General features: G+C 43.4%; 1 protein-coding gene across 4 annotated transcripts in view; it reads right to left on the bottom strand.

Moving 5' to 3' along the window:
• The window catches only part of DAAM2 (dishevelled associated activator of morphogenesis 2), a 260,805-nt gene that overhangs the window by 144,031 nt on the left and 90,622 nt on the right, over positions 1-26,152 (bottom strand). For all 4 annotated transcript variants that reach the window (XM_032790193.2, XM_032790191.2, XM_075064271.1 and 1 more), the window contains exon 2: positions 8,754-8,956. In XM_032790193.2, coding sequence (XP_032646084.1) covers positions 8,754-8,927 — 174 coding nt within the window. In that variant the 5' untranslated portion in view covers positions 8,928-8,956. The remainder of the gene's footprint in view (positions 1-8,753; positions 8,957-26,152) is intronic.

Here is a 26,152-nt window from a genome sequence, read left to right as displayed (position 1 = left end):
AGTAACTTTCTTGTATTCACTGCAGTTTAGGGTTACCTGCTGACTGAGTTCCCCAGTCAGCCCCAGGTTCTGATATTGCTGGATTTGTCCTTCATCCTACAGGATTTTTTTAAAAAACAAACCAAACAATTTCCTTTAAGGAGTGAAAAATCACTTTTGGCAGTAGGACACAATGCTGCATTGTGACAGAATGCAATGTTGACAGATATGCTGTACTGTAAATCAGTCAAATTTTTCTCTTGTGAGACGAAATAGCAAATGTGGAAAGAACACAAACTAAGCAGGTGAAGGCTAGATATAAAACACTGTACTGAGAGTGACGACATGATGGTTGCCAACATAATACACTGTTATCAGAATTAAGAAACTGTATAACAAACACAAAAGGTGGCAGTTAGAGACAGGTGAACCAGTCCAGTAAATATTAGAATTGTCACCAATGTTTGCCCATAAGGTAAATGATGCCGAATTAACCGCCCTGGAGATAGAGGTCTTACGCAGAACAGGTACAGTAGGGACAAGAGTAGTATATGCTTCCCATACTAATCTCCTGCAATGGGTCTGTCCTGGAGGATGAACATTAGTGGGAATTTAGGCTTCATGGCCCATTCATTCCCTTGTCTCTCTGACAAGACTGCCAACAAGAATGCCAACTGTGATGCCGGTTTCTGTGATGTGCCTACTGGGAACTGAGACCAACCAACTCATTTCACTCCCTCCATGACACAGCCATCCAAATGTTACAATATTTAGTCACTGCCAACCTTGGGCTGCATCTAAATAGGTGACCTAGAAATGAAAACCTAAAAAGACTGGATATGGGGCATGGAGGTTATCTACTCCCCTCCCCATTGTTCATTCTTGTAATGGAGTAGAAACAGACAGTATTTCAAAACATGGTTTCTCGCTAGGCGCCCATTTCAGCCCCCTCCTATCTTGTCTAACCAAATAAAGCTAAGGAGAGGCTCACTACCCCAAATAACCTAGGGCTCATCCTTGCACATATTCCTTCACTCTGAAAGGACTACATTCCCTCAACTTCACCATGCACAGTCCCATCAAAGTACCTACTTGTGTGGGTTGCACAAACACAGCATCAACCTGAAGGGCTGAGAGGGCCGTCAATCTCCACTAGGGATCCAGTAAACACTACACACACTGTGCGCCTACAGTTGGGAAGATGGCTTGGGAAACAGCAGTACCACCTCTCCTAGGAGATAGGGCCACCTGCTATGGCAGTCATCATGGGACAAACTGACTAACAGGGACTTATGCTTCAGTGACATCCTAGGACATTCCTGTTTAGAATCCAGTTTATCCAACCCAGATGAGAACTGACTGAGTCAAGAGGCCACTGCAGGTGGAAATGGACCAGAAATGTGTTAATTCAGGCTGTTTAATACCCTAGGATAGAGGTTCTTAACAGGAACATCTCAGTGACCCTGTGATGCGAGGGGAGAAATAGTCATTCCACTCACTTCTAGGCTTGATGGAAAGAGCAGTGATCACAGGCAGAGAGGCAGGTTTCAGGCAGACTGGAAGTACTCAGGCAGAGTCCAGCCCCTGAGAGGGTTTTTGCACCTGTGTAGGGGAGAAAGAGCTTCTAGGACCCTCTGTGAGGGACAACACAACACAGTAGAGCTCTTTCCTAGCTCAGAAGCCAGGAGTTGTTTGAGGTGCCGTGGAAACCAGCACAAAGGGTGATGTGATGTGAAGTAACAGGAGAAGGAAAAAGGAGCTGGATTTTTGGTAATAGATGGAAGGGACGGTCAGTCCCTAGGCTACCAGATACTGCTGCACATCACTGTGTAGGTGAACCAAACTTGCTTGCCAGTCACAGTTAATCTCATTCACAGGGTCAGCAGGGGCCAAGAGTGCAGCAGATGTTGGGTCCTGGGGAGAAAGGTTCAATACTTGGGTCCCCTCTCTACCTGGTCTTTCTGGAGCTGAGAATGCTGCAGAAGAAGAGAGACTGGATACCCAGTCTCTTGCTGTTCAGGCAAGGAACACTGCTAGAGCAGTAATGGAGACAAGGGCTCAATATCTATCTTGCTTACCACCTAGGCCAATCAGGGCCAGGAGTCAGACCGGGCCAAAGTGCTCAGTCCCCTAGGGGAGAGAGCAAACTACCCTCATCTAAGCAATGACCTACCTTTCCAGCTGATTAGGGAGCAATAGGGTATGAAAAGGTGGGGGGGAGTTAGGAGGGAGTCCTCTGTATTCAGAAGGATGATGTGGGGTGGAAGATAGAAGGAAAATGATGGAAAATCCTAAAATCTTCAGACACAGAGTGAATGGAAATTCTTTGTCTTAGAAAACGCCTGGAAGGTCACAGCTGTTTCTATTGTTCCTTGGCACATTACCAACAGGACACACTCAGAGAGTTTAGGTCCAAAGTTGAGTTATGGATTTAAAAAAAAAAAAAAAAGCAACGGATAGAAATGTTTCATTAAATTAAATAAAAAAGTAAATTAGTTAGTTTTTTGTGGGGCCGGAGAGAGAAGACGGATTTAACCATTCCTGTTCCTACTGGAAACCCAGCATACAACTGTATTGCATGCAAGAGAAACAGAAAGTGAATCTGAATTCAGTCTAAATTCAGTGTCCAAGCTGAAGATCCATCATAGTCTCATATCATAGTATCATAGTCTCGCAATACCTATGAAGTAGGCCCCAGAAGCACAAGGACCAAAGTGGGTGTTTGCTTTGTGTCACAGACTGGTGCACTGGACATGGACATGTTACTACAACAACCACCACCACCACTTGCTTCAGAACTTGTGCCTATCTCTGTGGGCAGATGGCTTGGTGAGTTAACATTCCCACTAGGAAACCTTATATGCCATAGGCAGAGGCAGCACCCACTGAGATCAGCTAGGGCTTTAATTTGCCCCCATGAGGGGACTGAAAAGCCTCCTTGCTTTCACTGAGAACCTGACTGGGGAGAAGGGACCCCAAACATACCATCCAACTGCTAGAAAAAGTCTCCCAACACATGCCAAACTCTGTCTCCCAATTTGAAAGACTGGGCTTCCAAAAAGCTAGCTGTTTGAAGATGAAGTTAAAATCATGAGAACAGCAGACACGCATCTGACTTAGGTGCCCATGTAATGGGATATTATGAGGGGATACTTCACAGAAGATACTTCCCTCAGAGTCAGGTGGAATGTCCAGAATACTGAATATTTGCTGGGCTGGAAAATAGCCATGCCGAAAAATATCCTGTGAATTAAGATTGGTTTTTCCATGTTGTCATCTAAAATGTGGGACAGTGCCCCAGATTTTAGCTGCACAAGGGGAAAACGGGCTTCAGCTTTTAAATGACAGATAAATGCAATTGAGTGCAGGAATATTTTTCATTATACCCTTTTACAGAACAGATGGCACAGGCCAAGCCATACCCTCTGGGCATGCTCCTGGGAGCGCAATGCAATGTTTGTTTCACTAGAGATCTCAGACTGTGTCGGTGCCACCATTTCGCTCAGGGATTTGGGTCAAAAGGCTCCACAGTCATATCTGTTTTTTTGCCTCAAAGACCATAAAGGATAAACAGTGGGGTGGCTGGTATACAACACAGAGCCTTCCCAAGCACTTCCAGGTCGCTGATTTACACTGGCACATTTACAGACTGAACCTTTCTAATCCAATTAAAATCTCATCTCAGCCGTCAGTACAAATGTGGTCTGTTCTATTAGTATTCAGACAACATGCATTAGCCTGGAACTGTGGGTGAACCAGGTCTCCCAGGCAAATCCAGCAATCTACCAGCCTAGTTTCTATCACAGGCAACCACATTCAGAAATCCTTTGCTATTGTCTCTACCTGCCTACCTAGGAACTCATACAACCTCCCTCACCGTAGTATCTGAGCACCTTCCAAAATTAAGCAACACTTCCTTATCCTTCTGAAAGAGAGCATTTTTCTCCCACAACTAAGTCCCCCACAAATTACGGTTCTAATAGTATTAAGAAATACACGGAAATGGATTTCATTTATTTAGATTTCAATGGTTTCTTTTTAAAAAAGAAATCCATGCCCATTTCAGGCTCTGGGCATGTGTACAAGTGGTATAGTACACACACACATACTGTAGTGGGGCGGTTGCCCTGCTTTGGCAGAGGAAGGGTTAACAGCAACCCTTGGAGAGGCTGCGCAGAACCCAGCCAATTAGAGAAGGGCAGAAAGGCAGCCAGTCAGGGCCAGGCTGAGCCCTATATAAAGGCTGCAAAGTAGAAGAGACAGGAGTCTCTCCCTCACCAGCAACAGAGGAGGACTGGCTCCCAGGGATAGCACCTTAGATTGAGCAGTGCTGGGCAGGCTCAGGGGAGCAGAGGGAAAGCTCCAGCCTGATACCTGCTAGGCTAAGGGCCCTGAAAGGGCTGAGTAGGTGCAAGGGCCAGAGGGAAGTGGCCCAGGGAGTGTGAGCAGTTGAAGGGAGGACATGGCTGCCATCAGAGGGTCTCTGGTCCGGAACCCAAAGTAGTGGGTGGGCCTGGGTGCCCCCGTCCCCTTACACTGCACCTGACTGTGGCGGAGCATGGTCCACCACAGACTGTGGCTTGCCCCAAGACAAAGAGCTAGACTTTGGGGCTGCAGTTGGCCACAAGGGCAGGTGCAGATTCAAGAGTGCTGACACCCCCCTGGAAGGGGACAGAACCAAGTAGGGCACAGCCACAGGGCTATGTCCAGAAGAGGACTCTGCAAGTCAGGGAGCAATGCAGGTCCCAGACAGCACAGCAGAGCAGACAATGGGTGAGACACCACCTGCAGAGGGTCCTCCACAGCTGGACAGAGCTAATTCCTGGCACAACCAACAGGAGGCGCCACGGTGGTGAGTTTATGGGCCAATTTGTCATGGTATGAATCCTCTTCGCTCTAAGGATGAAACCATACTTCTGAAGGACAACGAAGCCATCAATTCTTGCTGGAAAGAACATTTTGAAGATCTCCTTAACCGTAATTCTGCAGTTGCAGATGAAGTCCTTGAGCAAATCCCTCAATGACCATTTAGGGATGAGCTCTGAGACCCTCCGAATTTGTATGAGGTACACAATGCCACCAAGCAGATGAACAACAAAGCAGCAGGTCTAGATGGAATCCCCGCCAGGGCTGGTGCTACCATTAAGGCAAACTAGGCAGTTGCCTAAGGTGCCAAGATTTGAGGGCGCCAAAAAGTGTGCCCCCAATTTTTATTTTTATTTTTTTTTATAGCAGTTCCTCCTGGAGCACACGGTTGCTGCGCCACTTCTCCTGCCTCCCAGCTGTTTGGCACCGCAAGCCTGGGAGGAGAATTAGAGTGGGGCAGGGTGCTCAGAAAGGACGCGGAGCAGAGGTGAGCTGGGGTGGGGAGGTGCTGCACGACTCGGGGGGGGGGGAGAGGGAACTGCCATGGGGGGGGTGCCTCAGGATAGAGGAGGGGGCTGGAAGCTGCCGCAGGGCTGGAGAGGCGCAAGGTGGAAGTTTTGCCTAGGGCACGAAACTTCCTTGCACCGGCCCTGATCCCCGCTGAAATCTTTAAAGATGGTGGCCCAGAGCTAATTCGACCGCTTTACCTGCTTATCCTTAAAATCTGGATAGGAGATATCCAGTGAAATGAGGAATGCCCTGATTATCCGCTTTCTTGAAGAGGGTGACAAAGTGGATTGTGGAAATCATCATGGTATCTCCCTCCTAGCCATTGCAGACAAAGTTCTGGCATGGATCCTTGCAACCCATCTTTTGCATTTGTCAGAAGAAATTTTACCGGAGTCACCGAGTGGTTTCCGACCACGTTGTTGAACTGTAGATATGATCTTCACAGCACGCCAGCTGCAAGAAAAGTGTTGGGAGCAAAACTGACCACTGTACAAGGCTTTTATTGATCTAACTAAAGGCTTAGATTCAGTGAATCACCGTGCCCTCTGGACTGTACTTTCTAAGATTGATGTATTTATCAGGACATCCAATGTCCTAAAATTGCTTCATGATAACATGAAAGCGACTGATGCTGATGACAACACAATCTTTGTCCTCTCTGAGAAAGATCTTCAAACTATCTTGAATGTGTTTGCCGATGCTTATGCATGTCTTGGTTTCACTCTTAATATCAAGAAGACTAAAGTGCTCTATCAGCCCTCTCCAAATGAGGTATTACATGCCCTATCAAAATCAATGGAGTGGCACTGTAGAATGTTGACCATTTCCTCTACCTTGGATGTCATCTTTCATCCAAGGCAGATAATGATGCAGAAATTCAGCATCGCCTAAGCTGTGCCAGTGTAGATTTTTTTTCCATTTATGGAACAAGGTTTTTGATCACGACATTTGAACAGACACCAAGCTTCTTGTTTATCAAGTTGTTATTTTCCCAACACTGTTGTCCAAGTTTCAGACCCATACAACTATAGACACCACTTGAAAGTCCTTGAGAGGCACCATCAATGCGGCCTTCATAAGATTCTGAAGATCAAATGGAAGACAGGCACCCCAATATTAGTGTTCTGGAAGAGGCAAAGACCACCAGTATCAAGGCAATGATCATCCGTCAGCAATTCTACTGGACTGGTCACGTTGTCCAGATACCAGCCATTGCCTCCCAAAACACGTCCTGTTTGCTCAGCTGAAAGAAGGGTACCATAACGTGGGTGGACAACAGAAGCGTTATAAGGACTTGCTGAAGGACAACCTAAAAAAGTGTAAATTGACACTGATGCTTGGGAGACACTTGCCCAGGATCGCTTAAAACGGAGTGAAGTCCTATGTGATGGTCCCCTGCATTTTGAACTTGCTTGCCGACAAGCTGAAGAGGACAAAAGGCACAGGAGGAAGGAGAGACTGGCTTCCAGTCATGGTCAACAGTCTCCTGCTGAGCCTGAAAACATCTACTCTCATTGTAACAGAACTTTTGGTTCAAAGATTGGCCTTATCAGCTACCTGAGGACCCATAACTCCCATGGAAGATGATCATACTCTGTAATGAGTGATCCCCCATCATTATATCTATATCATATATATACACCGTCTCCTCCCAGAAAGATTTGTAGGTGAAAAATTAACACAATAAATTGCACACAGAAATAAATGGCAGCTGATGTAGATCACAGGGCATTAGTGTAATGTGCTCCCCATAAGGAACACCAATCAGCAAGCAGACTGCCTTATTCCATGTCATCTGCAGTTTCCAATAGACTAAAGGGTAACCTCATATAAAGCACATTATAGTAACACAGTCTCAAGCTGAGAAAGGCCTAGGTCAGTGTGGTGATATCCACATCCAAAGGAAAAGGTTGCAACCTTCTGACTAACCATATATAATGCAAAAATATCTTGGCCACTGCAGCTGTTTGGTCATCCTGAAGCAGCTGAAGAGTCTTTTTGCCAACTATTTGACAATCAGGCATGTAACTCCAATTGAGGGAGCCGGTATCTTCTTTGCCAATACTACTGACTTCCCCCACCCACCAGCATAATCTATGTGTTATCTGTAGTCACACACATCACACCCTTATCTAAACCCCAGTCTTGCCCAGACACCGGATAAGCTGGTCAACTGCATTGCATGGATCCCACTGGGTGTCCTCTTCGTACTGTAGACACCACAATACACTGGTCCCCAACACGGCGCCCGCATATTGGCCATCAGACAAGCATCCACCAAAATGACTCCAAAAAGTGGTGTCACCACCAAAATGCCACTGATTTTTGGTGGCATTGCCTCTTGATGTTGCTGCTTCTTGGCAGCATTTCGATGGATGCTTGTCCACCGGCCACAGTCCTCAGTGGCTCATCGTCCGATGCCCACCACCCAGAAAAGGTTGGGGACCACTGCCATAATACATATTGTCTCCATCTCCCCCCAGTGGCCTCACATACATGCTGAACAGGAAAGGCGGAGGGGAAAGGAGTGGCCATGAAGAACGGAAACCTCCAGCACACTACATTAGAGAACCTTGGAGCAACTGAGAAATTGCTCAATACCGCCCCTTGTTTTCAACTGAAAAACTGCTTCCATTCCTGCTAAAACCTACAGCTGTGTCAACACCACCTCAGGGCCAAAAGGTATCAAAGGCAGATGACAAATGCAACAAAATTGCCATGGTTACTTGTTTCTCATCTGTCACCAGCAGGAAATCACTGACAAGTACTATCTCTATTCCATACATGGGTCAAACCCCCAAATCTCCCGGTGTACTCTTTAACAGTGCATTTTATCCGAAAGGCAGCCATAGGAAATTGATCTCTGGAGCAATGATCAGGGATCAAAGTACTGATGCCACAATAGCCTGATTTAGGGTTCGGAAGCAATTTCTCCCAGGGCATATTGGTAGGGCTATCTGCCTAACCCTGTAAGAAAGAATCACTGTTGGTAGTGATTTAATCCCATTCATACCTGAAAAAATATTGGAGTCCAAGTAATCGTCCATCTTTTCCCTTGGAATCTTAGCAAATAACTATTCAAGGCAGCAGTTACACAGACTTCTATTCAAGAGTGATTAACTAAACCCTACCACAATGTAGGAAAGTGGTCTACACAACTCACTGGAGGTTTTTTACAGCTCCCAACAAGTTATGATTCCTTATCATCATCATCATCGTGTGGTTTGCATCATCACAGCATCTTAGAGTCCCAGTCATGGGCCAGGACCCCATTGTGCTAGGTGCCATACAACACAGAAAAAAAAAAAAAGTGTCCCTGCCCCAAAAAACTTACATTACTCCACAGGAAAAGACTCTCCCACACCCTGTAAAACATAAGGTCAATGGCAGAAACTTACCACAAGTTCGGAGAACCTGGCATTGAGCTCCTCCGCTGGTGGGATTGGGACAGAGAACTCCAGGAACTGGAGGGGGTTATTATCCTTGAGGTTGATTTCAGGGAGGTCGCTTCCCCCAAAACAGCAAAGAAACCCCAAAGCATGACGATTTCTTTTCCGGGGAGCCATGGTCATGGTGTGAGATGCTATCTACTGATCATGATCTGCAGAGAAGACAGGAAGAGAAGCCATTAAATGACAATCTGCACCATCCAGCACAGGTTATTTGTGGTTATCATCACCATCAGTGTAACAGGAAGAGAACAAACTGATCTGTCATGCTAAGGAGCAAAATAAAAAAAAAAAATGAGCCATCTAGATGAACTGGTTAGTCAAGGCTTAATACATCACCACCACCACCTCCCATGGCTATATAGCATCTTGCATCCCAAAGCTTCCCAAAAGGTTTGACAGAGCTAGGCTGGGACTTTCAAAGCAGTCAGGATTCACTTAAGTCTGCTCCAATCAAAATTGGTGGGAGTTTTAACACGGACTTGAATTGGAGAGGAGTTAGGCCAAGGATAAGCCTTTTGGAAAATCCCACTTAAACTGACACGCACAGCTGCTCAATTCATCCACAGCTGACAAACCCCCTCTGGGACAGAATGCAAAAGTTTTTACCCTACGCAGCAGACACCAATGATAGAGGACATGGAAAGAGCAGAACACAATATTGCACAACAGTTTAGGACAGGAAGTGCCAAAGAATACTGAAGCAGTTGAAACAACAGGGGACAATTCAGGCTAGCTAACCAGGAGCACAGGGTGCAGCAAAGGACTTGGGTGTGTGTGTGGGGGGGGGGGTCTTTTAGTTTTGGTAGCTAAAAAAATCCCCTCTGGAAACCTTGAGTCTTGGAGGGGTCTGGGGTAAAAAAAATCAATCAGGCAGAATCACTGCTTAAAGACTGCTGCAAATTCCCCCACAGTGACAGAGGTGGCTCTGCATAGGACTACTGTTCGAGAACTGCTACTTTAACAGGGCAATAATGGGAGACACTTCAAACAAAATTGTAACTAGAACTACTCAAAAATGTTTCATTCCAAGTGGGGTTGTTTCAAACAACTGCTCTCCCTCCCCTCCGCCCCTCTCAAAAAAAATTGAAAATGTTCATGTTTTTCAGAATTTTCCAATTGTTTTTGGCCAAAACCCCATTACTGGATTTTTTTTTAAAAAAAATTGGTTTGTCAGAGTGGGTCCTTCTTGGTCAGAACTAAGGCATATTAGTTGTGAGGGGAGCTTGCAGTGCTGATGCTCACACTAAATCTGCTCTGGGGATAGACAGGGGACTCCAGTCTCCAACAGTTCCGGAGCCATCAGTTCAGCAAGTTCTATCAGAATTACACTCAGTGATGAAGAAACAAGGAATAGTAACTGACATTAATAGTCATAGGAAATTTCTATCTGTATTTATTTCTCTTTCTATATACTTGTGGTTTAACTCAGCATACTATCAAACTGTTTTCTACCTGGCACACTGACCTAACTCCTTCCTCATTTCGCTGTGTAGGAAGGATGCACAGAATAAAGCACAGTTCACAATGGCAGAGGAGTGGGAGGAGTCAAACTAATTAGACAGCTATTTAGTAACCTCCCCTCTCGACCCCATATTCCTTCCAGAAGACAGATGTATGGGGTCAGCAGTCTGAGGTACTGCCCTGGAGAAATCAAAAGCAAAGATTTATGAGCCCTACATATCTGATTCACTGCAAGAATTTGCTCCTAGATACTATGCAGACACCTCAGGAAACTTGGAGTCATGCTGCCCTGTAATGAAAACATCTGATCCTCTGAGCTATTCTACAGTAAAACTAGTGGCCCCCAGCTCCCCTCATCTAATGGAATTAATCTCTGACTGCTGCTGGCTTGCTGGAAAATGGTTTTGTTTTGTCTTGTTCCTAAACAAGTCTGTTTATTGGACTAATCCCTGTGTTATAGCAGCCAATGTTTTTCATCCATTCACTTGTGCACACTCTAACCTGAAACAGGTGTTTTGGCTGCTCACCACAGATATTGAGATTTGGAGCTACAGTGGGAGATTTGTGCAATCAGGGCCAAAGGGCCCAGAACACAAGCTTATTGAAGTAAAGAAGGCTACAGCCCCAGACACACAAGTTGTAGGTACCAGCTGATATGCATGCCAGAACTTGGGAAGCACTTAGTGTAACCAAATTTGCTGCCGAGTGCTTTTACACATGCTGATATACGTGCCGACCCACATATCAGGCACATAGGTTTGAAATGCTTAAAAACAGACCACAGCATAATAGCCTGGACTTTCATTTACACAAAAGACCACTTTACACCACTCTAGCAATATAAAGGGGCCTTAATGTGAGTATAAATGGTTTAAAGGGCCCCAGGATAGTTGAGGATCTAACCTGAATCTTGGACTGATTCTTATTCTGGAGAATAACACTCACTCCCACTGTAAAAGGTAAGGAATAAAGAAGAGTGGGGAGGTGGTCTGATGAGCCCCCCGAGTTCTCTGTTGCAGACAACTGTTTAGCAGAATCAGACAGGTCTTCGTAGCTTAGGAGCCTGTCTACCTTATAGTGGAAAGAGTTTCCAGGATAGTGAATTTGTTATGAAAGGATACAGATAATCTGGGTAAAAAAGAGGAAGATGGACACCAGGATCCACTGCTCAGAAAAGTGATGTATTAACAGGAGCAATTCAAGACATCATCCCCTCACACACAAAAATACCCCTGATGTCTGAAAGAGAGCCATATATATTCAGAGAAGAAACACAAACCTTGCCCATCAGGAAATGTTTAGTAGCCCACACATTGATCAGGAAGATGCTCAGAATAATGAGTAGGGCCCTACCAAATTCATGGCCAGGAAAAACATGTCACGGACCATGAAATTTGGTCTTCTGTGTGCTTTTAGCCTATACTATACAGATTTCATGGGGGAGACCAAGGTTTCTTACACTGGGGGTCCTGACCCAAAAGGGAGTTGCAGGGGATTTGCAAGGTTATTTGCGGGGGGGTCACTGTACTGTGACCATTACTTCTGAACTGCCTTAGAGCTGGGCAACCAGAGAGCAGCAGCTGCTGGACAGGTGCCCAGCTCTGAAGACAGTGCCCTGCCAGCAGCAGCACAGAAGCAAGGGTGGCAATATCAGAGCATGCCACCCTTACTCTGCACTGCCTTCAGAGCTGGATGGCAGAATGGCAGCTGCTGAGGGCCCAGCTCTGCAGGTAGCAGCGCAGAAGTAAGTGTGGCAATACCACATGATGCCATCCTCGCTTCCGCGCCGCTGCTGGCAGCAGCTCTGCCTTCAAAGCTGGGATCCCGGCCAGCAGTTGCTGCTCTCCAGCCGCCCACCTCTGAAGGCAGCACCACCAGCAGCAGCAGCGCAGAAGTAAGGGTAGCAGTACCACAACCCCCCTGCACAATAACCTTGTAACATCCCCCACACACACACACTCCTTTTTGGGTCAAGACCCCTACAATTACAACACTATGAAATTAGCTGAAATCAGGAAATGTATTATTTTTTAAATCCTATGACGATGCAATTGACCAAAATGGACTGTGAATTTGGTAGGCCCCTAATAATGAGGCCATTAATCTGTTTCTCCTTACTGCGCTTGGTTCATAGTCTATGGTCTTGAGGTCTTCGGATTCTTATGGTAGGTGATTTTAGATTGCTCATTCCTGGGTGGGATGAGAAAGTAACTTGTGAGAATCATGAAGCAGCAAACTGAACTGTGCTAAACTATGCTACAAAATCCAGACTCACACTCATTGCACTACACCGGATTTTGGGTTTTGATAAAAATAAATTCAAAACTCAGCCTGTTTGTCAAAAGTTCTCCTCAGATTCAAAATAAAAAAACCCATCCAAGCATACCAGGGACTGATTTAAAATATTAACACAAAATGAAGTGTTTCATTTTAGTTTGGGGCTGAGGGTTTTTTTTCCTGCTTCCTTCCCCCATTGGATATTTGGGCTTCTTTCAAACCTGAAATGCAAAATGAAACTCTGAGGGTGCAACTCCATGTGAATCAATTGAAAAGGTTTGATAGAAACCAAAAAGAATCAAGTTCCATACAACTCTACAAGCAAAAACATCCAGTTAAATTCCATGTCAATGTTCTTCCAGAGTCAGACAGAGCTGAAAAGAGTGAATGCTAAGTTGAGCATATATAGCATTTCCCCCCTGCCCCCACTTTGCAAGTTCTCATGTTCTCACAAGACTTTGTTGTTTCAATCACAGGACAACATTTCTCCATCTCTAACCCGGCACACGCAGTTTTTGCAACCAAAATGATGAAGATGGAAAAATGGTATCAATTTTCACTATGCCCTGAATGAGAAATACTGATGGGGGAAAACTTCAAAAAGGTTTGGAAATTTGTTTGAGTCAGTATAATTTGGCTGGAAATCATATGACAATAGGCTCATGATAGAGCAAGCTTGCTTCCAGTCAGGTCAGGAATTTCATCAGAAAAAGTCTTAACTGGGGTTTCACCTGTTCCACTTCTGGGGAAAAATATGTACCAAGGTGCAGCAGAAATGAAGATTATGGAGGAGAAGGAAACTCATCACACAAGCTCCTCGCCTTCCCAGCAATGAGACTCGTCACTAAAACTCAGCAGCCAGCATAGGGCACAACTTCTTGCTTGATTTTTCCTTCTCTTATTGCAGTGGCTTAGAAACCCAAGTACTATAAAGGCTACCCTGCAAAAAGTGTGAAGGAGAATTCATCTGCAGGCTGTGAAAGGATCAAAAACCTCTCATTCTGATCAAACAAAAATCAACAACAAAGCAAGTCAAAAGAAATCAGCGCGTCACAGTCCAGTAATCAGACAGGTAAGGGCATCGATGAGCCCTCTCATGGACAACAGTAACTCAGCAGAGCCACTTTTCTCATCACTTTTTAAAATAGAAAAGTACTTTGGGTCTGTCTCATGATCGGGGGTTATCCCCTGCTGGGAAGAGCAGGGATTGTTCACAACTAACACACCCTTTCTAGATTATGTTTTAACTGCCAGATCTAGTCTTGACAGGACCCAGGCATGAGGGGCTTGAGGTGCTGGGATGGAAGGGGGTAAGGGGTTTGGAAATGACTGATCTCAAACCCAACACCCATTGTGAGCACCCCATCCAAACAGGAAGTCTCCTGCCAGCAGTCTGAAAGAAGGGATCTGTGCAGTCCATCGAAAGCTGCATATTTTGCCCTTTTAAGGCACTTGTTGTTTGACAGCTCAGGGGTTTATTTGTGGGTTGTTTTTTTTTTTAAGGGCTTCATTTTTTCCACTTAATCTGCAGAATAAACTGTATTTGGAGAGTAAATAAAGCCCTTTGCAAAGTCAGGCTTCTCTGGGGACAAGGCGGGGATAGGATCAAAGGCAGGTGAAGTGAGCCACTGGATGCCAGATCAGCTGCAACACAGCTGGATGATATCACTGTACGTTTGTCCTAACCTGCCCCAGGAGCCTTTATCCTGCTTGTCTGCCAGAACAAGGCTGCCTTGTGCTTTCATGGCGACTGAGTGTATGGGCTAGAAAAGTGACTTGTGGTGTCAGTTGCTCAGTGAGATTAACACACAGTGTCGTGTCAATCCAACAGCACTTCAGGAATATCCTGTATGGAAAACATACCATCAGCCTGTAGCATTGCATGCTTGGTGCAGTTTGTGTGCCCCCACATTCTGCTACCTGGATTATCCTATCTACATCTCCTTTCCCCGTCCAAGGGCATTGGCTACTTCTTTCATGCAGTTGAGAGAAAAAGGCACAAGCCCTGGCAAGGGGTGCCCTGTATTGCACTTGTGGAATGCCCACATCCCCTTGCTCTCCATGCCAAAGCTGTAATGGCTGTTATGTGCTTGTGAGATCGATAGAGCCAGCAGAGACTGATGTCTGCTTTCAAGGCACATTCATAAGAACTTTGGAATCTCAGTGGAATAGGCCAGTGGCCAGCCTAAATTTGAATTTAGTCTGACAGTGATCCACATTGGGAAAGGCAAAACACCCTCGCATAACAACCCATGTTGTGCAATACTGTACCAGCAAGGGAGAGTATGTGTTTCTCTTGCTTTCTAGCTGGTGAGCAGTTTTATGCCCTATATGTTTTCACAAGAGCAATTCAAAAGAGAGGTTGCCCTTTTCCATTCCATTCCCTGAGAGCCTGCTCCTTGTTTGATGCCCTACATGATGCTCCAGGCCAGAGATGGAGTTATAACAACAATTATACTTACTCCGCATCTCCTTAAAGCAGCCCCAAACTGTTCATCGGAATTTGGTTCTCTCTCCTGCAGTGCAAGTTTGAGATACATCACTGAGGTCTGTAGAGTTTTTTCTTATTGGCACTGGTGTAACTGCACTGGAAATGTGGAACTATGCCTAGAGATCATTTCACCAAAATCTGCGGAACGTGGAGGTGTCCTTACTCAGATGGAAATTTGGCCAGAATACTGGGGTTACAAAAAGTGCCATGAGGTCTTTAATTATTAGCAGTGGCCAGGACTTCAGCTTTCCTCTCTCATCTAAAAGATAACACCTCTCGCAAGCGAATTCAGTGCTGGTGAGACGTGCTAGACAGCCATGGATACATATCTTCTATTAAGGAGATTCAGCCCAGGCACTAGCTGTACAAGCTTCCCCATGCTGAGATATCAAGGCATCTCAACTCTTATCTGCAGTGGCCACCCTTAGGCGATGAAAAGTCAATCTCCAGGCTCTCTCTGCTGACCAAGGAGGCAGTTACTAACCGTTCTCATGGTGTTTTTTCTGATACAGACAGCTGATCACGGGGAGCTGGGCTTGAGACCACTCAGCACAGCTATAAAACTTTTATTGGCATTTGACAGGGAAGGCCTACAGAGCTCACATGAGTAACATGTTTATCCCAAATCTGTAGTAGTAAAAGCTTTCCGGCACCCCACTCCATCCCATAACCTATATTTAGAGCAGTAGCATTTTCCAGGTCCACATCCCAGCCCCATGCTGAAGTTCCACGCTGACTCAGAGGTGTGAAATGCCACCTACATGTTGTTATAACACTAACTGTAGACAGATGAGATGTCTGGATGGTTTTTAAAATATAGATTACTGGGGATTACAGAATGAAACACACTAAAAGTATTTTATAAAATGAATTAGGCAGAGAGGGTGCGTGAGAATAGGGAGTACAGCCTCTCTCACACCTGAGCTTGCCCGTCAGAGGGTACTGAGACCCTTGAATTTTTTAATGATTGTTACAGCTGGTTTAAAAATGATGAAAAATGGCCCTTTTTACACAAAAAAAGGGCTTCTCTTTCCTGGGTATTTCTTCAATAAAATCTCCAAAAATGATTTTGTTTTTCCCCTCTTACTCTTTCCCTTTTTCAAAGCCAAATTGGAAAAGAGGAAGTAAATGAGGAAAAGGGGAAAATACTGGGGCAAAATAGAAGGAAATAATTTCTCCCCCCACTTCTCACTGAAGACAATTGCTAAAAAGTTTGTCAAAAAATATTAAACAAAAAGTTGTTCTCTCTAAATCTATGGAAACCAAAATTATTTTCAAATCTCCAACATACTGAGTGAAAACTATCTTCTTGACTGTCTTCATGATTCTATATACCCTTTGAGATTTTTGTATGGAAAGTGCTATAAATACATCAACATTTGCTAGTATCTGCTTCTAGACAGTTGTATTGAGAATCAATGGGAAATTTCTCCCTGGAGGAGTCCCACTATCATGCCTGAAACAGTCCTCCTCCTGTTCTTGGATGTGCAGTCTTGGCCTTTTTTACAACACAGAACATTGCTCACTGTCATTTGCGACGCCAACTTCAGTCCTTGCTTTCACCCCACAGCCCAGTCTATAATTTGCTCAGGTCGGGAGCTGAGGTCTGGATCTTTGCCTGAGATCTAATTATAAAGATGTCCTCTTCCTCTGACAGGGAGTTCGTGTTCATTTCTAATCCACTTGGCTCAGTGACCAAACACAATTAACCTAATGCAATTTCCCCGACATTTATCAGATGGATTAGTCACATGTGACTAGATACACTCCAACTGCCTGCAAGGGCCCTCCCTCTCTAGGGCAGCCACTAAATCCCCTCTTCATTCTGCTGAGAGGAAGGGAGACAAACATCCTTTTCTTGTTCTCAGAAATTATGTTCTACATGCAAAAGGTTCCAAACGGCCTGTGGTCACTCTATATGAAAAGTCACAAACTTCAAGCAATGTGCTGTCTCTGCAATTGTCATGTGCAAGAGGCTCACCATCATGTCTTTGCCCCCACTGTTCTGTCAGACAGCTCAGTTCAGATTAATGTAAAGAGAATTCTTTGTTAAGCTCCTAGCACTGCAAAGGCTGTGAGGGAGATTCCCACACCTGGGCTATTCTTTCTAGGTGACAAGTCTGAGGAACTGTCCCAGATTGAGGGGTCAATAGAGGTGGTTTTGGAACAAGTAGATAAACTAAAGAGTACTAAGTCCCTAGGACCAGATGGTATTCACCCAAGAGTTCTGAAGGAACTCAAACATGAAATTGTAGAACTAACTATAGTATGTAACCTATCACTTAAATCCACTTCCATACCAGATGACTGAAGGATAGTTAATGTGACACCAATTTTTAAAAAAGGTTTCAGAAGTGATCCTGACAATTATAGGCCGGTAAGCCTAACTTTAGTAACAGGAAAATTGGTTGAAGCTATATTTAAAAAACAAACACAGAATTACCAGACACATAAGTGAACGTGATTTGTTGGGGAAGAGTCAAATGGCTTTTGTAAAGGGAAACTATGCTTCACCAATCTACTAGAATTCTCTGAGGGGGTCAACAAGCATGTGGACAAGGGTGATTCAGTGGACATAGTGTACTTGGCCAAATTTTAGAAAGCCTTGACAAGGTTCCCTCACCAAAGACTCTTAAGCAAAGTAAGCAGTCATCGGAGAAGAAAGGTGGTCCTCATGGATCAGTAACTGGTTAAAAGATAAGAAACGAAGGGAAGGAATAAATGGTCAGTTTTCAGAATGGAAAGAGGTAAATAGCTGGGTCCCCAGGGATCTGGGCTGGGACCAGCACTGTTCAACATACTCATAAGTGATCTGGAAATAAGGGTAAACAGTGAGATGACAAAAAATTGCAGACAGTTAAGTCCAAAGCTGATTGTGAAGAGTTACAAAGGGATCTCACAAAACTGAGTGACTGAGCAACAAAATGGCAGATGAAATTCAGTGTTGAAAAATGCAAAGTAATGCACAATAGAAAACATAATTCCAACTATTCATACAAAATGCTGGGGTCTAAATTAATTACTCAGATCTTGGAGGCATTGTGAATAGTTCTTTGAAAACATCCACTCAATGTGCAATGGCAGTCAAAAAAGCTAACAATGTTAGGAACCATTAGCAAAGGGATAGATAAGATAGAAAATATCATAATGGCATTATATAAATCCCTGGTATGCCTACACCTTGAATACTGTGTACAGTTCTGGTTGCCTCATCTCAAATAAAGATCTATTAGAATTAGAAAAGGTACAGAGAAGCACTTAGAGATATGGACGACTAAGGAGTGGATATGACAGAGGTATATAAAATCATGACTAGTGTGAGAAAATGAAAAAGGAAGTGCTATGTACTCCTTCACATAACACAAGAACCAGGTGTCATCCAATGAAATTGACAGCAGGTTTAAAACAAACAAAAGGAAATACTATTGCACGCGACACAGTCAACATGTGGAACTTGGGGGAATGTGGGAAAGAAAAGAGTGAAACTTTGCTTTTCAATATTTTTAAAGCAAAGAAGTTCATTACAGCAGCAGAGATGTATTTCCTAAGCTGGTCTGCAGAGCCTACAACTAGCTATACCATCAGAGAGCAAACCTTGGCTCTGAACATACTGCAGAAGTGTTACACATTTTAAGTTGAATAATTGATTTCGCCTTCCCACCAAACAAAGTTAGACTCTCGCAGTGGAAAGAGAAGCCAGCCAACCAGCCTGACCACCCAAACCTTTAGACCAGTTCTGCTGTATATGCTTTGTGTGAGTCCTTCATAAGCAAACTCAATCACTCTTCTCTTCAATAATTTTTCAGTGATGAATTTTTCTATTAAGGCACAGATCGTTTACAGGTGTCATGGGATCTCTTGACTTCTCACAGGCAGAGATTACATTTTACATTACTGGGTAGGCTATGAAATTTATGCCTGACTAGATATTGCCTGTGCAAGGTGGTCAAGAGCTGTTGTGGGATATGCGGATCTGCATACGAATATGGAACTACATCATCCAAAGTGCATCAAAATCTGTTTATTTTTAATTCTGCAATGGGCAGCCTATAGAGATGCTTGTTTATGTAATACAGAAGTGTGGTGAAATGTAAGTAGGCCCCAAAAATCTATTTCCTAAAAATAGGCTTGACTATCAATAGTCAAGTGAGGCCTGGTAAAATGTGAATGAAGTAATAACTCAGACACAAATTAGAGATAAGTTAGGGCACAGCACCAACACGTGTTTACAAGATGACCAGGGGATAACTATTTAAAACATTTTGTAAAACCAAAGTATGAATGTTTTGGAAATATGCCATCTATATTGATAGTTAATGGTATGGCATGTATGCAGATGTAAATTAAGATGATGCTTGATGTTAAATAGCCAATGAGAAAGCAGAAAAATTTTAATTGTGGTAGCAAAAATATAGATATGGTAAAATATATATGCAATGTTAATTAAGGAGTGTTATAATTGATTATAAAAAAGTTAACATGCTAATTTTAGATTAGGCACGCCTGCTCGCCATCAATGTCTTGTTAGAGAAAGGATTATACCCAGATTTCCGATTCAGGGACTGATTACCCCTGGATTTTGTCATTTCATTTTAGAGCGTGAGTATCGGTGCCTGTTTGCTTCAATTATTTTATCTAATAAAGTCTTTAATTTGATCACTCATGGTGTCATTCACAGTTCTCTGCTAAATTAAGTTATTTTTACTGCCCTGGAGGTTCAATCAAAGAATTCAGTTTGGTTTTATTCCTTATCATTAAACTACTAATTAGGAATAAATCAAAAAGTTTACAAAGGATGCTAAAAATGTGGTGGCTGCTAATGACCATAGATATTAGGCTTTTAGTGGGCACAAATCCGATGCTGTTTTGACTCTGTCCCGAAGCCAGCTCACCAACTAAGAATAGACACGCAGAGTTGCAAGACATTCTGAAAGACATTGATGGGGGGGGGGGGGGAACACATCCTCTCTTGCTTTGTCAGCAAAACATGCAGGATTCTCATTCTCCTGTTGACTTTATTACCAATTCAGAATGTAGCCATAAAAACACGCCCACATCTAGACTCAGGAACATGAAAAAGGAAGGGAAAGAATGGTGTTGTGGTTAAAGCAGAGAGTTCAGGATTCTTGTGTTCTTCATCCAACTCTGCCAAGGATTCTCTGTGACCTTGGCCAACTCTCCTCCCTTTGCCTTGGTTTCCTCATCTATCTAATATGGATCATCATATTTCTCTACCTCACCAGCACAGCTGGGTGAACAATTCACCTGAGGAATTAAATCTTTTCTCTATTGGTGAATTATTTTAATTTTTACAAAATGTATTCATTGTTTATACTTGTTTGACACCATGCAACCTATGGGTCATGCACAAACGATTGAGTTCATCTACAGCTACAAGCTCAATCTTGGATCTACTGAGCCAGATCCTGCTCTCAGTTCCAGCATGCAATTTCATGGACTTCAGCAGCTGTAAATTAGAGCTAATTTAATCCACAATAACAAAACTTATTAAGAGGAAATATACCTATCCACTTATCCAAGTAGAGACATGGTCCTTATCACCTTAGTGTTTCATAGTATGCCTACACCAGTGCTGGAAGGTATCGTTTACAGTTCAAGTTGACATGCTAGAGTGCTAAAATTAGCTTCAGTGGCATGAGCATCAGCATTCTCCCTTCTACCCCCCAAACAAAGTATGTACCTGGTGTCTCTTACAGGATCACACTCAGGACAGCTAACCAGTTCCATGCCATTGTAATTACATTTTTATTTTTAGTGCACTAGCTCAATCCACTCTAGTGCAGGTATGTCTGTTCAAGCTGGAAATTACATCTTCCAGCTCCAGTGTAGACATACCTCTGAGTATCAGAGATATCAGGGTCGGAGGAAGGAAGAGGTATTAGACTGAACAGCAGGTATGGACAGAGAACTAAGTTTTTTCTTGTAGTTATAACTGGACATGAAATTCTGTTTCTGTTCCCAGCCTAAAATTATTGCATGTCTGTGTAAATTCATAGATTCCAAGGCCAGATGAGACCATTGTGAACATCTAGTCTGACCTCCTGTATAACCCAGGCCACAGAACTTCCCCAAAATAATTCCCAGAGCAGAGCTTTTAGAAAAGCACCAATCTTGATTTATAAATTGCCAGCGATGGAGAATCCACCACTACCCTTAGTACATTGTTTCAGTGGTTAATTGTGCTCACTTCTAAAAATGTCCACCTTATTTCCAGTCTGAATTTATCTAGCTTCAGCTTCCAGCCATTGGATTGTGTTGTACCTTTCTCCACTAGAGAAGAGTCCTTTATTAAATACTTGTTCCCCATGTAGATATTTATAGTCTGTAATCGAGTCGTCCCTTAAACTTTCTCTTTGTTACACTAAATAGATTGAGCTCTTTGAATTCATCGTTACTATAAGGCAAGTTTTCCAATCCTTTAATAATTCTCATAGCTCTTTCTGAACCCTCTCCAATTTACCAACATCTTTCTTGAATGGTGAGCTCCAGAACTGGACAAAATATTCCAGCAGCAGTCACACAAGTGGCAAATAGAGAGGTAAAATAACCTCTCTACCCCCAGTGAAGAGTCCCCTGTTTATGCATCCCAGAATAGCATTAGCTTTTTTGGCCAGTGTCTCACTGGGAGCTCATATTCAGCTGATTATCCACCACAATCCCAATTCTTTTCAGTTACTGCTTCCCAGTAGGATGAAGGACTTTAAGTATGGCCTACAGTCTTTGTTCCTAGATATATGTTCACATTTAGACATATTAAAAACAACACATTTGCATCTGCCCAGTTTACCAAGCAATCCAGATTGTCCTAAATCAGTGACCTGTCCTCTTCATAATTAACCACTGCCCAAATTCGTGTGTCATCTGCAAACTATCAGTGATGATTTTAAGTTTTCTTTCAATCATTGATAAAAATGTTAAATAGCGTAGGGTGAAGAACCAATCCTGGTGGGATCCCACTGGGAAAAAACACCCACTTGATGATTCCCCATTTACAATTACATTTTGAGACCTAACCATTAGCCAGTTTTTCATCCATTTAGTATGTGCCATGTTAATTTTATCTCCTAGTTTTCAATCAAAATGTCATGCAGTACCAAGTCAAACACCTTACAGAAGTCTAAGTGTGTTACATCAATATTATTACCTTTATCAACCAAACTTGTATTCTCATCAAAAAATGCATGTCTTGCCACTACCCCAATGTCTATGGATAAAATTTTGATGTTACTACAGGTGTTGGAGTCAATGGGATTGCATTCCTTCAAATGAGACATTTATCAAAATTCATCCCTATCCTTCTCCCTTCCCCTCACTTTCATCACCACCATTATTTTTCCAGTTATCCAACCTCAGTATTTGTTCCCAATCTTCTATTTCTTTCTCATATCAGAGTCCTTGATCTGCTACCAGAATCATTTTCCTTTCCCTCAATTTGGATCCACTTTACCCACTTATTCAATCTAACCATTTTCTTTACATAAAATTCAAGTTTTCTTCATTTTTAGGTTCTCCAAAATGCCACCCTGATTTCCAGCACGGCTCTCAGCTCCTCTTAAACCTTCTCCCAGTCTTTGTTTTACCAAGCTTATTTTCTGACCTCTCTTTTTAACCTTCATCTCAATCTAGTCTTCTTGATTTCTTTCTTGCCAAGGCTTATGCCTAGAATAGCTTCCAGTTCCCACTTAAATGGACCTCAAACTCCAGCACTCCCCTCTCCCCCTCTCAAAAAAAAGACGCCTCTGAAAACTCACCTATTCCATAACACAATCTAAAGGCTGCACCCCGCTCTACATTTATTCTCTTTTTATTGTATCACACTCTATTGTCCCAGCTGGTGTCCAAGTTGCAAGTCCTCCAGGGGAGGGACTTTGTTACATATTTAACCCAGCTAAGTTACTGTACAGTGCCATGCAGACTTAAAAACAACCCAGGAAACTACAGACCAGTTAGTTTAACTTCTGTGCCAGGGAAGATAATGGCGCAAGTAATTAAAGAAATCATCTGCAAACACTTGGAAGGTGGTAAGGTGATAGGGAATAGCCAGCATGGATTTGTAAAGAACAAATCGTGTCAAACCAATCTGATAGCTTTCTTTGATAGGATAACGAGTCTTGTGGATAAGGGAGAAGCGGTGGATGTGGTATACCTAGACTTTAGTAAGGCATTTGATACGGTCTCGCATGATATCCTTATCGATAAACTAGGCAAATACAATTTAGATGGGGCTACTATAAGGTGGGTGCATAACTGGCTGGATAACCGTACTCAGAGAGTAGTTATTAATGGCTCCCAATCCTGCTGGAAAGGTATAACAAGTGGGGTTCCGCAGGGGTCTGTTTTGGGACCGGCTCTGTTCAATATCTTCATCAACGACTTAGATGTTGGCATAGAAAGTACGCTTATTAAGTTTGCGGACGATACCAAACTGGGAGGGATTGCAACTGCTTTGGAGGACAGGGTCAAAATTCAAAATGATCTGGACAAATTGGAGAAATGGTCTGAGGTAAACCGGATGAAGTTCAATAAAGACAAATGCAAAGTGCTCCACTTAGGAAGGAACAATCAGTTTCACACATACAGAATGGGAAGAGACTGTCTAGGAAGGAGTATGGCAGAAAGAGATCTAGGGGTCATAGTGGACCACAAGCTAAATATGAGTCAACAGTGTGATACTGTTGCAAAAAAAGCAAACGTGATTCTGGGATGCATTAACAGGTGTGTTGTAAACAAGACACGAGAAGTCATTCTTCCGCTCTACTCTGCGCTGGTTAGGCCTCAACTGGAGTATTGTGTCCAATTCTGGGCACCGCATTTCAAGAAAGATGTGGAGAAATTGGAGAGGGTCCAGAGAAGAGCAACAAGAATGATTAAAGGTCTTGAGAACATGACCTATGAAGGAAGGCTGAAAGAATTGGGTTTATTTAGTTTGGAAAAGAGAAGACTGAGAGGGGACATGATAGCAGTTTTCAGGTATCTAAAAGGGTGTCATCAGGAGGAGGGAGAAAACTTGTTCACCTTAGCCTCTAATGATAGAACAAGAAGCAATGGGCTTAAACTGCAGCAAGGGAGATTTAGGTTGGACATTAGGAAAAAGTTCCTAACTGTCAGGGTAGTTAAACACTGGAATAAATTGCCTAGGGAGGTTGTGGAATCTCCATCTCTGGAGATATTTAAGAGTAGGTTAGATAAATGTCTATCAGGGGTGGTCTAGACAGTATTTGGTCCTGCCATGAGGCCAGGGGACTGGACTCGATAGACTCTAGGACTGGAAGGGACCTCAAGAGGTCATGAATCTGTGTCCACCAGTTCCATGTGAAGTTAGTTTATATAATGGCTGGAGATGGAGAGCTTTATTCCTTGTGAAATAATGGAATTCATGGAATGGTTTCCACAACCACGTGTGGCAGCAGTAACTTCACTAGATGGGTTACCATGGCACATTTTGTTGTTCTCTTTCAAGTCTCTGATTAGGGAAGGCCACTGGGAGCCTAATTACCAAAAAAAAAATACCCAGAAAAAAATCCCACTGATTTCACAGGTGCTGTCCAAGGGCCAGTCAGAAGCAAGGCCAGTCACTCCACCATGCAGTCACTTCAGATCCGCTCCTTGATCCCCAGACATTTGCACAGTTGCAAATGACCCCCTACCCAGAATGTTATTTTTAGGACTGTCCAAAGAATACATTGTAACATTATGGCCATGATAGTCTCCACAGTCCAATCAATCTTGCAGCAACATCCAGAAGGATGCTGTGCTTGCAGTTCAGTGTGCTTTTTTTTTTTTGTGACTTTGCTATTCAATCGGGCTAGTCGAAGCCACCTCTCCTGCAAGCCATAAATCAAAGTAGTCTAGCTTTGCTCAGCTTCACTAGTTTCCTACACCTCCTTCATATAGCATTATAATGCCCAGTTAAGCAATTTTACCAAAGAGAGGGGTGAAGGAAACAATTGGCCCTAGGAGCTAGAGTGGGTTATGAAGCTTTTCACTTGCTATAATGAATGTATGCACTAAAGACAAGACAACCTTGCTGAATAAATCTCTCTCTCACACACACACACGGGCAACCAGGACTAGAGCCCTGCTCCTTCAGCCCCAAACACACAGGACCCTACTACTTCCAGTGAAGTCAGCTATAGGAGGTCTACAGTGGTATCACTTACAGACATACATGCAATTACAATTACACCATATGGTGTTTGATCTCACTGGTTTGGTTCTGGCCCAGGTTTGCATTGTCTGTCAAAACAACCATCTCAGGAGAGAAGCCAAGGATCAAATGGTCTGCAAAACTGGCAGGGTGCAGTGCAGTGGAAGCTTGTCATGCTGCTGTCCTTGTTGTACTTCCATTGGGCAGAAAGGAAGTCAGTCTCAAGGCTGGCCAATCTTGATCTTTCACCAGCACCAACAAACATGGCCTTTTAAAGGAGGAATGAGCAGAGTCCTGTTCCCAAGAGCCTGCCTGCCTTGTCTGATTCATCTTGATCTTTCCATGCGATCACTGTCCAAATATTTCCAGATGTGATGCAACTATTTTGCAAAAGGGATTTGGGAATCAAGATTGTATTTATTTGCTATCCTGGGTGCTTGAATCTTCCAGACAACATAAGCCACTGAAGGAATTAGGGCTTTTTGCTGGGAGAAGGAACATTTTGTAAGAATTGCCCATGTGCTCCAAAACAAACAAACAAACGGTAGCGCTCCAGTTATATCTTCCCAAATGCCAGCCCCTTCCATGTGAATTGTTGTTTTCTCTTCCAGACAACTATCAAAAGAATGTTTCATCCCTTTATACAATGTTATGCTTGCTTGACAGCGTTGTATTCCCATTACAATTCTAGATCCAGAATCAGTACTACTGTAACAGCTCAGTAAAGACTAGTCTATACAGGGATTTGCCCCAATTACAGCCATTGATAGCCAGCCACACATGTAGCTGAACCAGTTCATTCTCCAGTGTAGTCAGGCAAGTCTATTTGCCCCAGTGGTGCTGTCATAACTAGATAGGTAAGGTAAGGGTTAAGTTTCTTTTACCTGGAAAGGGTAACCAAACACCTGACCAGAGGACCAATCAGAGAACTGGATTGTTTAAAGTCAG

Source organism: Chelonoidis abingdonii, chromosome 3 (assembly GCF_003597395.2).
Source record: "Chelonoidis abingdonii isolate Lonesome George chromosome 3, CheloAbing_2.0, whole genome shotgun sequence".
Taxonomy (NCBI): domain Eukaryota; kingdom Metazoa; phylum Chordata; order Testudines; family Testudinidae; genus Chelonoidis; species Chelonoidis abingdonii.
The sequence above is the reverse complement of the archived record's forward strand: the minus strand, read 5'-3'. Positions and strand labels throughout refer to the sequence as shown.